The sequence below is a fragment of the Parasteatoda tepidariorum genome, chromosome 12 (genome assembly GCF_982258835.1).
Source record: "Parasteatoda tepidariorum strain Cologne lab strain chromosome 12, Ptep-v5.0, whole genome shotgun sequence".
Classification (NCBI taxonomy): domain Eukaryota; kingdom Metazoa; phylum Arthropoda; class Arachnida; order Araneae; family Theridiidae; genus Parasteatoda; species Parasteatoda tepidariorum.
The window spans coordinates 31157181-31170704 of record NC_141766.1 but is presented as its reverse complement, the minus strand read 5'-3'; the positions used below and the strand labels follow the sequence as shown (position 1 = coordinate 31170704).

General features: G+C 26.9%; 1 protein-coding gene across 1 annotated transcript in view; it reads left to right on the top strand.

The window, feature by feature from the left end:
- The first annotated feature begins 3234 nt into the window (after positions 1-3234).
- LOC107440906 (LON peptidase N-terminal domain and RING finger protein 3) overlaps positions 3235-13524 on the top strand; it is a 40530-nt gene continuing 30240 nt past the window's right edge. The window contains exon 1 of the mRNA XM_016053989.4: positions 3235-4046. Coding sequence (XP_015909475.1) covers positions 3509-4046 — 538 coding nt within the window. The 5' untranslated portion in view covers positions 3235-3508. The remainder of the gene's footprint in view (positions 4047-13524) is intronic.

The window sequence follows — 13524 nt, the reverse complement described above, 5'->3', positions numbered from 1 at the left end:
TAAAATCTACCATAAGATTTAATAATTCCTAGTTTCTTTGAATCCAAACAATTCTATTAACTAAGCATTTTTATCTTCTTTTCAGTTCATTCGAAAAAAAAGTAGTTATAGGCAAAATTGAGAACTAGTTACAGTATAAAACTTTGCATGAAAATTTTAGGAAGTAAACTTTTCCTTACCAGTCATTGAATTTACTAAAATATTAAAATCTACCATAAGATTTAATAATTCCTAGTTTCTTTGAATCCAAACAATTCTATTAACTAAGCATTTTTATCTTCTTTTCAGTTCATTCGAAAAAAAAGTAGTTATAGGCAAAATTGAGAACTAGTTACAGTATAAAACTTTGCATGAAAATTTTAGGAAGTAAACTTTTCCTTACCAGTCATTGAATTTACTAAAATATTAAAATCTACCATAAGATTTAATAATTCCTAGTTTCTTTGAATCCAAACAATTCTATTAACTAAGCATTTTTATCTTCTTTTCAGTTCATTCGAAAAAAAAGTAGTTATAGGCAAAATTGAGAACTAGTTACAGTATAAAACTTTGCATGAAAATTTTAGGAAGTAAACTTTTCCTTACCAGTCATTGAATTTACTAAAATATTAAAATCTACCATAAGATTTAATAATTCCTAGTTTCTTTGAATCCAAACAATTCTATTAACTAAGCATTTTTATCTTCTTTTCAGTTCATTCGAAAAAAAAGTAGTTATAGGCAAAATTGAGAACTAGTTACAGTATAAAACTTTGCATGAAAATTTTAGGAAGTAAACTTTTCCTTACCAGTCATTGAATTTACTAAAATATTAAAATCTACCATAAGATTTAATAATTCCTAGTTTCTTTGAATCCAAACAATTTTATTAACTAAGCATTTTTATCTTCTTTTCAGTTCATTCGAAAAAAAAGTAGTTATAGGCAAAATTGAGAACTAGTTACAGTATAAAACTTTGCATGAAAATTTTAGGAAGTAAACTTTTCCTTACCAGTCATTGAATTTACTAAAATATTAAAATCTACCATAAGATTTAATAATACCTAGTTTCTTTGAATCCAAACAATTCTATTAACTAAGCATTTTTATCTTCTTTTCAGTTCATTCGTAAAAAAGTAGTGTTACAGGCTAAATTGAGACTAATAACTACATAACACTTTGCATGAAAAATTTAGGAAGTAAATTTTTCCTTACCAGTCATTCAATTTATTAAAATATTAAAATCTACCATAAGATTTAATAATTCCTAGTTTCTTTGAATCCAAACAATTCTATTAACTAAGCATTTTTATCTTCTTTTCAGTTCATTCGTAAAAAAGTAGTGTTACAGGCTAAATTGAGACTAATAACTACATAACACTTTGCATGAAAAATTTAGGAAGTAAATTTTTCCTTACCAGTCATTGAATTTATTAAAATATTAAAATCTACCATAAGATTTAATAATTCCTAGTTTCTTTTAAGCTAAATAATTCTATTAACTAAGCACTTTTTTCTATCTTCTTTTCAGTTCATTCGAAAATAAAGTAGTTATTGGCAAAATTGAGAACTAATTACTACATAAAACTTTTCATGAAAATTTTAGGAAGTAAATTTTTCTTTACCAGTCATTGAATTTATTAAAATATTAAGATCTACCATAGGACAAGGGGACTCTAACCCATGATCCGTTTAACATTGAGGATATTTTACGTCAATCGTCGGGAATAGAAGGGGGTTACTCTCCCCACAGGAAGGACAATGACCGCGTTGACCATGAGAAAGGTCGAACAAAAAGTTAAAATAAATATAAGCTGCTATATAAATAAAGGAATAAAGTTTTGAGGAAATTAAAGAGTTATGTAAAAATTAATGATTAAATTGTCACAGTACACTAAGTGTAAATGTGACAGGTGTAATCACTGGAAAAAAAATCTATTGAAAGAAAAAAGAACAAAAACTTTGGAAAGATGTCCTTATTTTAAATTTGCTATTATGTAAATGTTAGCGGGTTTGAAAAGTATAGTTTATTCTACATAAAAATTTTGCTCGAGCTAAATTTCTATTGGTTAAAAATTTTAATTTCATAATAAAAATAATACGGGGTAATAAATTTTAAGCATTAGTGACCTTAGTGATGAAAGGATGCTCCTTTTGTCTGAAAGCCTGCCCGCCACTGGCCACTCATTTGAAGTTAGAGATTAATAAAAATAAGAAACTGACATTTTTCTAATTACTAAAGAAGAGAAATTTTTTTTTTAAAAAAAAGCTCTTTTTTATTGCATAATGCGAAATAATGGCGACTGAATAGTTTCTAAGGTAAAACAATATCAACTAAACATGAAAAAAATTTCAAAATTAAATAATTAGTTATATCTAATTAAATGTCAATTGTTTATTATTTAAAAAAAATCAAATTTAAATTAAAATCTATATTCTAGTAAAAAAACATTATTTCTTACAAGAATGCATATTTTAATACTTTGTAATAGTTGTATACTTCTATATCTATTAATAGTATTATTATTTTTTTTTTAATATTCAGAAACACGTTTCAAAAACAATAACTCATCGTGTAACGAAAATTTTAATTAACTTTTAAAATATCAAATTTACTTTCATAACGAAAAAAGAAGAAAACATCAAAATGATATAAATATTATATAAAAGAGGTAGTGACTATTTTGTCTTATATAGATTTCTTTGTTTTGTTCCAATAAATAAGCATGCCATACATGAAATTTACTTTTTTAAATTTTATATTTATGCTTTTTTTCTTTCATGTATGAATTTTGCGTGTATTAATTATATCAGACAAGTTTCGAAAACAAAAAAAAATTCTCGTGATTTGAGATCATTTTTAATTGAAAGTCATAATAAACCAATTTGTTTTCATAACAAAACAAGCTGAAGAAGCATAAAAAATTATATAAGGATCGCAACGACTGCTTTGTTCTACTTTTAGAAGTGTGTGGAATCTTTTTTTTTCTCGTAAGTTCGAGTTCACAATCTATTCTGTTTTATTATGTAACGAATTAAATATAAGATTTGAATTCTCACCATAAACTCATAGAGCATTAAAAAATATAATGCCTAATCTACACAGCACACGTGATTCATCTATTGAAAGAAGAATCATTTCGAAAGGCCAATAAACCTGAAACCTCGTTTATAATGGACACGTGCTGTAGAACCTGTGACGTCAGGGCGCAGTGAATCGTTATGTAACAATTTTTAAAAATACTTACATGCTGAGGGCGCCACTAGGCAATACAAACAAAAGCTGTCAAATGAAATAACTTATTTCCCCACATCGTCCCTCGCGTGCTGACATTCAATACTAGCTACAAACTTGTGTTGATACATGTGTGTATGATTTCTGTTTTGTAAACACTTATGTTGCTGCACCATTTATCAATGATCTCCTTAATAATGCTCCTCGAATTAGACGTAAAATATAAACATCATTGCCCAGTTTCTGAACTTAAACTGAAATCTTATTTATATGAAAGACAATAGTTAATAAAATATGGGAGAATCCGGTCTGGAAGCTAGTTATAGCAGAAATAGTACCAAATATTTTGAAAGTTCCGATCGTTCTAATACAGAAAACAGCTCGTCTATTAATCGAATTAAACGGTTAGTTTATTCATTAAATCATAACGATAATCAAGATGGTCTGGTAACATATTCTCGTGCTTTTCAAGTTTACAGCTCGGATTTTCGGAATTTAGAATGTCTTGAAAGGTTTGTGGATGGCCTAATTACCAAAGCCAGGCAAAGTCTTTCCCGAAATATATTTAATCTAAATTATTTTCTTTGTGTTTTTTGTGGTGATATTTTAAGCGATCCTGTTACATTAAAATGCGGTCATTCTTTTTCAAAAAAATGTGTTTTGTCTGAAGCATATTCGGGTTCTTTTGATTGCTTAAAATGCCGTAAAACCTACAGTCATTCATATTTATCTGAACTGCAAACCAATGTTGTGATGTCAACTATCATTGAAAAGTTTTGGGCATATTCTGAGGAATCTTCTGTTAAAAGTGAAAATGAAGACAATAGACCTGGTAAGTTTAACAATTTCAAATTAAATAAACTTATGAATCCATTTATTGTTTTATTATACTTAATTTTTCTATCATGATTAACGGATAATTTATTATTAATTGAAGTTTATTAACATGTTATTATTTTTGTAGTTTGTTACTTAGATTTTGTAGTTTTATTACTTTAAATAAGTAAAGGAAATAAAGTTTGATTCATAGTCATAATTAATATGACTTTTCACTAGATTATATTGTAAAAGGAGATTAATCTATTTCTTAATATAATGTAACTAAATATAATGCACAGTCAGTTTTTATAGACTGGTTTAGAATAACAAGTTTTTTAAAAATAGATCAGTTAATTTACATTGTCAAAGTGCAAATTTTTTGGCATATATGTTTTGGTATTTGAAATGCCTCTTCAATTTTATGTATTTTAAAATTTTGTATTAATTTATCCAATTATACTTTTGTGAAAACACTAATTTTTAACATCTAATCCTTTTTTTTTGTTAAAAAATAACAATTTCAGTTTGCATATTTTTAAGTTTAGCATAGGTTTATGGATTTTTTAATTTTTCACTATAAAATGACCAATTGTGTACAAATATACCTGTGAATTTATATTTGTCAATTTTTGAAAAATATTTTTGTACATTGTTTTCCTTTTTTAAAATCACTCTTTTTCAATTTGCTTATTTTAAAAGCTATAAGCTATAGATTTCATTACAATAATTCATTATGATTTTAATTTTTCAATTTTGGAAGTATTTGTTAACTCTGAGTATGTTATCTAAAATTTTGAAATCTATTTCTTTATTTTAAAGACAAATTTTAGTACAAAAATTTATTTTTAATAAAATGTTGGATTGAAATTGACATGTTTACTTATTTATTCCATAATCCATTTTTCTACGTTTTTTTTTTTTTTTTTTCATTTAGTGATTTACTTGGATCAAGTAGTAAAAAAAGCATGTATAAGTTTAAATATAGTTTACCAATTTTGTGTTAAAAATAATTTAACTTATTTGTAATTTTTTTCAGAATGATTTATTTATTTATTTACTTATTATTTTTATTTATTAATATTATTTTACTTATTCATTAATATATACAGTGCTTTTAGATTTTTTTTGAAATTTTTTATTTAGTGTTAAAAATTTATTTCATGAAATGATTATTTACAACTCATTGTTTAACGTCAAATTTACATTATTCAGTAGAAAAATTATTTAAAAAATTCTAGTGAATTTTTTAAATAATTTTTCTTACACTCTCCAAGGTTTAAGTTAATAATGCATTTGGTTAACAGTATTTATCCCTGATGATATTATTTGTATTAATAAGCATAACAAAACACTTTAAGATAACTTAACATTAAATTTTTAACTTTGACTGATTATGAAATCGGCTTAAATGTTAGGAACCTAATTGTTAGAAAACTACCAAGTTATCTATTCTATATATCTGTTTCATATCTCTACTTTTTATGGTAATATTTTACTATATAATTGTCTACTTTTTAGAACATATTTAGTACTGAACTTGTTATCTTAAAAACTCTCTATCTTGAAATTTTTTTAATGTCCCTTAAACTTGAGATATTGAGAGTATGCTCTAATATAGCTTCAAACTGTCACAGATATTATATATTACATTTTTGTAAATGCTAAAAGGTCTTAAAATTTAAAAGTGGTAACCTAAAAAAAACAGGCCGTGATCGGTTAATGCATTTGTGATCACTACTAAATGTTATTTTGTTAAGAAACTTTATCTGCATGAAAACTCTGTCCTACTAATTTTATAAATGTTGAAGTCTTGTTTAAAAATAGGAAATTCCTACTAGCACTAAGAGGAATTTAATAAATTCATTCTTGTCTACAAAAAAAAAATATTTTTTCCTTCTTTTTTTTTTAAGAGTGATTTTAAGTTCTAAAAAATAATTTTTTTCAATACTTAAAATTCTTAAATATAATCATGTCTTTTAAATCAGATTATGCTTCTAATGCACTATATATGTGGCAATTTATGCTAAAATCTATAAGACAATATACTTTATTGAAAACATTATTTCAGTGCATATTGCAACATGAAATTCTACCTCGAATTGGCAATTTTCCTTTTTTTTCTTCTTTTTTTTAAAAATCTTTTAATAAATGTTTCCCCCCCCTTTTCAAATTAAATTTTTTGAGAAAATGGAAAAATAACCATGTTGCCGAAATTACCTTATCATGCAGTTTTCAAAATGCATACAAACTAATCAAAATCGAATCAACTTAAACGTGTGTTGAAAAAGATTGAGGTAAGATGATTAAAAGTTGAGATTTTTAAAGTGAAAATTAAAGGCTCTCATATTGATTAATTTTAGTGAAGTTTTAAATTTTGCTAATTAAACTGCCATTTCTGCAGTCAGTTTAGCTAAAGTCTTTTATATTAGTACTTTTTATGTTTTTAATGCAACAGTAAAAGTTTTTATATATTGATCTTATATTTAATTATTCTTTTTCGATAAAATTTGCTTTTATTAAACTTAAGTAAAACAAGGCATACTTTTCTTAGTTTGCCATTTGCCCGTTTTAAAAGCAGTCTAGCTTATGTATACTGTTCCAAAAATGCCCTAATTTTTATTTATTTATTTAGGATATTTTTTTTTGTTAGTGTCTTGATCTTTTCTTTTACCTCTTCAAAATCCATTTTTTTCCCTTTTACATAGTGTTTAGCGTTTTTAAAAAGTGCTTAAAGGTGCTTATTTTCGTTATTTAAAAGCCCTTAAGGGTGCTTTTTTCATTGGGTGTTTTTAAAAAGTGCTTAATTTTCCCTTTTCAAAAATGAAATTTTTTTTCGTTACCATATCGATTTTCGCCACGTATTATGCAAAAGCGTGCTTTTCACAATGTTCTATTCAACGTTTTCACAATTCATTTCGGCCTACCGTCGGTCCATAGCCTATTAAAGCGCCTATCATTTTACATGTTTGATGAACTACTTGCGAGTACGTATGTGCGTCTACTGAGCTGAATTCAGTGAGATTATTGCCTTCTCATGTGCTACTCTGCGGCATATTACAAGATATTCTCAATTTCAGACGTCATTTTCCACCCTCTGATATCGAAACGAAAAATCTCTCGATCATTTTATAACGGCTAATAATATATAATTTTATAACGGCTATAATCAAGTAAAGAGTTCTTTGTCAGAAACTAGTTATTTTCCAATGATCATGTAAAGTGTGTCATGTAAAGCATTTTGTTCGTGTATATAGTGCTTAAAAATATTTTTTGAGTGCTTAAAAGGTGCTTATTTTTTGTTGAAAGATTTGGCTACGCACCCTGTTTTAATTTCGCATGTTTTTCTTCTTCCTGCTATCTGCTGCTTGATTGTTATCGAAACAAAGAAATTTTTAATTATTATTGCGAAAATTGAATCTTGCTACTTCTTATCATAATGTTATGTTTAATTTTATTATAATTGAAAATAGTAAACTCGAAAAAATTTAAAGTGGAAAGAAATTTCACATTTTTATAGATATCGTCGTGAGTTAAATTTACTTTTCTTTCAAACGAGGAAAAATGCGCGGAAACGCTCTAGACGTTATTTTATTGATCGAATACTACGTTTCAATTCCAAGAACATAAATAACGAGTTTTACGTTTTAATTTGCTTAAGAAAATGCCTTCTTTCATTGTAGCATTATTTTACTCTATTATAATATCAAGAAAAAACTTAGTTTTTATTTTAATTTTCTTGAATGTTTGATTTGCTTATTAGAAATAAGTTCAGACTCACTTATTTGAGCACCTAGCGCGCAGTACGTAATCATCAGATTTATTAATATTTCATTAAACAATATATTAGTGTTGGGCGATATCGTGAATTTTAATATTGTGATATATCGTTAAAAATAACGGTATATTTTTTACATTGGTCAATATTTTCGCTACCTAATTACGGAAAAACATTTTTCTGAATGATAATTTGAAAAACTCGTAATCTTAAAAACGTAACAACAAATCTGAAAATTAAATTAATATTGTCGCTAACTAATGCAATGTTAAATTCGATATGATCGTTTTTTATAGTTAGCCAGCTATTATCGTTGTCAGTAATTATCATGATATTATAATTTTATGCTCTACATTTATTGTTAGACATGGTATTTATGATTTATTGTGAGAATATCGTTATAGTGATATTTAAAAACTACCGATGTTGTACAATTTATCACCCACTTTTACTATACATACATCAGGTTTAGGTATCACAGATAATAAATAAAACAACAATAACATATTTAGTTACCGTTTGTATTCCCGTGTTTAGGTAGAACTTTATTTTTTTAAATTCTTTACTGAATATAAAGCACTGTAATTTTTAATTTTGTCATGAGGTTTTTATGAATGATAAACATTTTTATGAATGATAAACACATTTTTATGAATTCAAACATTTTTATGAATTAAAACATTTTTATGAATGATAACTTAAAAAGTGCGTAATTTTAAAAACGTAAAAATAAATTTGAGAATTGATTTAGTATTATCGATAACTAACGCAATATTATATTCAACAAGATCGTTTTTTGTGGTTAATCAGCCATTACATTATCATATCCAAATAATACAGTTAACTATAATGCTCATGATATTATAGCATTAAATAATTATCATTGACAGTAATTATTGTATATTATCATTATCATTATAGTATATTATCATTGTTGATAATCATTTATGTGATCTGCATTTATTGTAAGACGTGGTATTTATGATTTATTGTTTTATTGTAAGAATATCGTTACCGCGGTATTTAAAAACAACCGATGTTGTGCGATTTATCACCCATCTTGACTATCATAGATATAAAGGCCCTATATTAGTCCCTGTTTTATTATAAAAAATGGTAAGATATATAATTCCTATGCATAGCCAAAACTTTTCTTTTTGAAATATTTGGACAGGTATCTGCTAGTGTTGTTCTCAGACTGCGCCAGGCTGTTATTGCAAATGGTAGTTATTTTGAAAATATTGTGGCGCCATCTGCGAACGATCCTTTGGACTAATTTTGAAACGTAGGGAGAATAAATTGTGGTTTTCTAATCACAGCACTCTATATTTCTCTCTCCTTCCATGTTTCTTAAATTGATTTTTCAAATTGTCAATTATTTTTTCGAGATTTTGTATTTATTTCATATATATCTTAACTATTTTGTTGTTATAATTTTTGAAAGTAACGTAGAACATCTCATGTATCTGCCTAAAAACTATTGTAATACAAGAAGTTTAAAATGCTACCAGTATGTTGTTGAATTTAGTATTATGTTATCCGAGAACTAAACGAAACTCCAGTTAATTTTTTATTTAATTGATTTTCTCCAACTAAACGAACTGTCTCAGATCAGTCGTGCTGGAATTCCTTGTAAATGAATTGCAAGAAGAAAAAAATACACGCTTTCAAATACCAATCGATGTTGTTGAAATTTGTTGTGCGTTTAGCTTATCTAAAAGAACTGTAACGTGACATATCTTATTAGAATACCTTATCACTTAAGCAATCAAAGTATATCACATGTTAAGATTTTCAAGTTCAATTTTGCATAACAAAAAACCTTGAGCTTTAATATCTCCCTCTTTTTTTATCACTATTGTAATGATTAATACTGTAAATGAAAGCAAAAGTTAGACTGCTTTCTCCCTCTTCCTATGTTTGAAAAATGATTTTCACTTCTTTTAATAATCATTGCAGGTTGAGTCTAAAATTAATATGAGTGCGGATAAGGGTGTTCTTCGAGAACTGTCTTCATTTCAAATAACGCATTTTAGCGAAAAATATATGCTATTTTTGCGACTTTTGTAAGTTAGTAGCAGTTATGTTACATTTTATTCATCTTTAGCCAGCGCCCTCTTATGTAAATGAAAAAAATGGCGCAAAATATCAGTATGAAGAAAAGCGCCCTCTATGCTAACAATAAAAATGGAGCAAAATGTCAAAGTGAAGAAAAGCGCCCTCTTATGTAAATGAAAAAAATGGCGCAGAATATCAGTATGAAGAAAAGCGCCCTCTATGCTAACAATAAAAATGGAGCGAAATGTCAAAGTGAAGAAAAGCGTCATCTGCTAATTATAATAATAGTGCAAAATGTCAATATGAAGAAAATCTACAGTTTTGTGAAAATGACTAGCGTTTGTTATTCAATTTTTTTAAGAGTTGAAAAGTTGCTCTGATACTGCATTACTTAGTCTCTTAAAAATTAGTTAAAGAACTAAATAAATTGTGTAAAATATTTTTTTTTAACCCACCTACTATCTTACATAACCCACAACTTCTAAAACTTTTTTTTTGCTTTGTCTTTTTTGTTTATTTATTTTTTAATTATAGATTCTAGATTCACGGCCTATACAAAAACGCATCGTTAAAAGCAAAAAAAAAAAGTTTGTCAAAATGCAAAACAAGACTGATTTTATTGTTTTCAGGAATTTTTGGATTTTTTATTCATTTATTTATTTACGTTGTGGTTCTAATTAATTCACTACTTCTACTTTTTATCTACCAATTATTTATTCCCCGGGGTCTGAAATAAATGTTTTTACAGTAAAAATAGTATATGAAGTATATGTTTCTATTTTAACAAAGTTCTCCAACCCTTCTTATTTTTCTCCTTTATATCTATTTTTCTTTGATGTAAAGTACTTCCTTTTTATAAAAAGGAGTTGATTCACGAATAATTAAATAATTTTTAGAGTTGTTGATATTAAATTTTTCTTAATTTAAAAAATATGTTAAATTTAAATTATTTATTTCCTGTTGTCTAAAATAACTATTCATGTTTTTTTTAATTGTCTGTTTAAATTTATTGAAATTAATTTTTAAAAAAAAACTTTTTTTTAAAATTAATTTTTAGTTGAATTTTTAGTTTTTCCAATTAATTTTTTGTTGGATTTTTAGTTCTTCCAATTAATTTTTAGTTGGAAGGCATTTGCCCCGGAACCACTGGTTGTGTCCAGCCTAATAAAAATCTTAAATAACTATTATTTTTTTCACTTTAGAGTTGCGTTATACCTTAAGCACCCTTTCATTGTTATGACCGTAAAAAAATACTCTACGAAAATTAAAAAGAAACCATTTTGAATAATTTAGGTATCGTTAATCTCGCTTTTATGACAGCTCTTCTTATTATTGTTTATTATTGTAGATCAACCATAAATATTACATTTACCTGTCTGATATGACTGGTTATTACGCAAATTCATGGCTCAACTTTTTTTTTGTGTGTGTTGTTAAGAGAATAAAATAACCTACGTCAGTGTCGTATGGCGTTTCTTTGCTACCTAAACGTGTTCAGAATTTCAATAAATCTGTACTATTTAAAAACATTCTCGCGGCGTGATAATAAATACGACGCGAAAAGAAAAGGTCAATAAAACCTGCTTTTATGTTTATTTGTGCGTTTTTAAATCTACACTCATAACTATTCTTCGCCATTTATTCTCTAAAAAAATTCTTAAGGTGTGCGTTTGATTTATAAGACCTTCGTTGATTTTTCAACTTGAGTTTTCCTTCCTCACTGTTTCAATCTGCTGTCTAGTGGTCTGAAAAATTCAGAATTTAATTTTTATGCTTTAACATGTTTCCTGATTGTGTGTTTGATGTATATGTCAAAAATATCTAACATACATATTATCAACAATATAGGGAAAAACCACCCAAAACATTTCAAACTTCAAAATATGATAATTACCCGAAAATACCTACTTAATATACAAATTCATTATTCAGTGTTTTTTTAATTCTTACAAATGCCTCAAAACATATTTTTTTGTCTCTACGCTGGAATTTCGGAACGGGCGAGTCAGAAATGTATTGGTACGGAATCAGAATCAGGATAGTAAAAAATAAAAAGCGGTGGCTTAAGTTTGGCTATAGCTAATTTGACAGACTTATTTTTGTTTTCACTTTAAATCTAATACATCCAATCCCTGTGTGTTAAAGGTGTAACTATACAATTTTTAATTCGAGCTAAGTAGTGGTGAATTAAATAAAGCAAATTATTATTACCCCGCCCACAAATGAACTGCTATAAAAACAGTTTGGCTACCAGTTTTATCTTTTTTACCCTGATAATCAACTCCCTGATAATGCATTTATGACTCGCCGTCTCGAAGTGGTTAAAGTATAATCTTTTTATGTTTGAAACTCAAAAAATATGTAGTTTTATTCCAGTTAATAAGAACGTTCAATAGTTGATTCATGTAGTGAATATACAGGACTTTTAACTCCGTTTTCTTATAGTTTTGAGACCATACTGGAGAAAGCAACCCATTGCCATTGGGGATTTTTTGTGAATTCGAGATCACCTGATTATTATCGGAATTCGAACCCTAATCACCTTAATGAGAAGCGAGCATTTATAATTATAGTCTCAGTCACAACTAATTTTTAAACCATATTTCCTAGCTTACGCTGAATCACTAAAAGTAGCGCTGATGGAGAAAAGCGGTTTCCATGTTTCAAATATAGTTACAACAGCAAAAATCACACCAAATAAAGTTACAACAGCAAAAATTTCTCATTGCAATCTCGTCTTTTTTCTTCCTAATTTACGCTCTATCTCCAAAAGTTAAAGTCATGGATAAAAACAATGTTCATATTTAAAACCAACACATCAATTATAGTCGCAAAATTCCTTACAAGCAAACTTCTTCCTTATAGAGGTCATTAAATCGCACGTTTTATGACTTACAATGAAACTCCATAAGTCGAGGTTTATACAAACGGTTTACCGCAGATTTTTAAAGCGTTTTGGTAATTTTGATGAAATGCATAATTAGAAAGTTTTTATTAATATTTAAAATTTTTATAACCATTTTTAGGCAAATTGAATATAAATTGGTACTAATAAAATCAAAGAAATCGTTTGTATTTTTATCGTTTCGTAAATTTCTAAGCAACCCTTTCAAAATCATGTGTCTTTATAAAGCCAGCTGCAGTTACAAAATATTAAAAATTGGGATGAATAAATGCAGTTTATCCAGACGTTATATCCGTTCGGTGAGTTGAATATATGAAATTCTAACAAAAATAAATTCTGAGTGTTGTTAGTAACTTTGTGACTTTGACACGTGAATCACGCGATACTAAAATAATAAGTGCATTTTCAAAAATTAGAAACCTTTTTTTATTGCTACTGGGAAAATTTATTGGCTCACTTTTATCTTCGAGTATGAATAATAAACCAAAGTACGAGATTTTTGGCCTTTAAAATTTGGACTAGAGGTATAAATGAAATAAAAATTCAAAAAAATACTTTATTGATTTTACTCATTCCTATGTAGAGTTTTGTGAAAACAAATAGTAATATTTAACTCACAAGTGCCGTAATTTTTTACTAAATGTATAAAATTTCTCCTTAGCGTGTAGAGTTTTGTAAAAATGATTAATGTTTGCTCACCAGCGTCATATTTTTTTAAGGAATGAATTAATGAAGTAAAAATCCGATAGAATA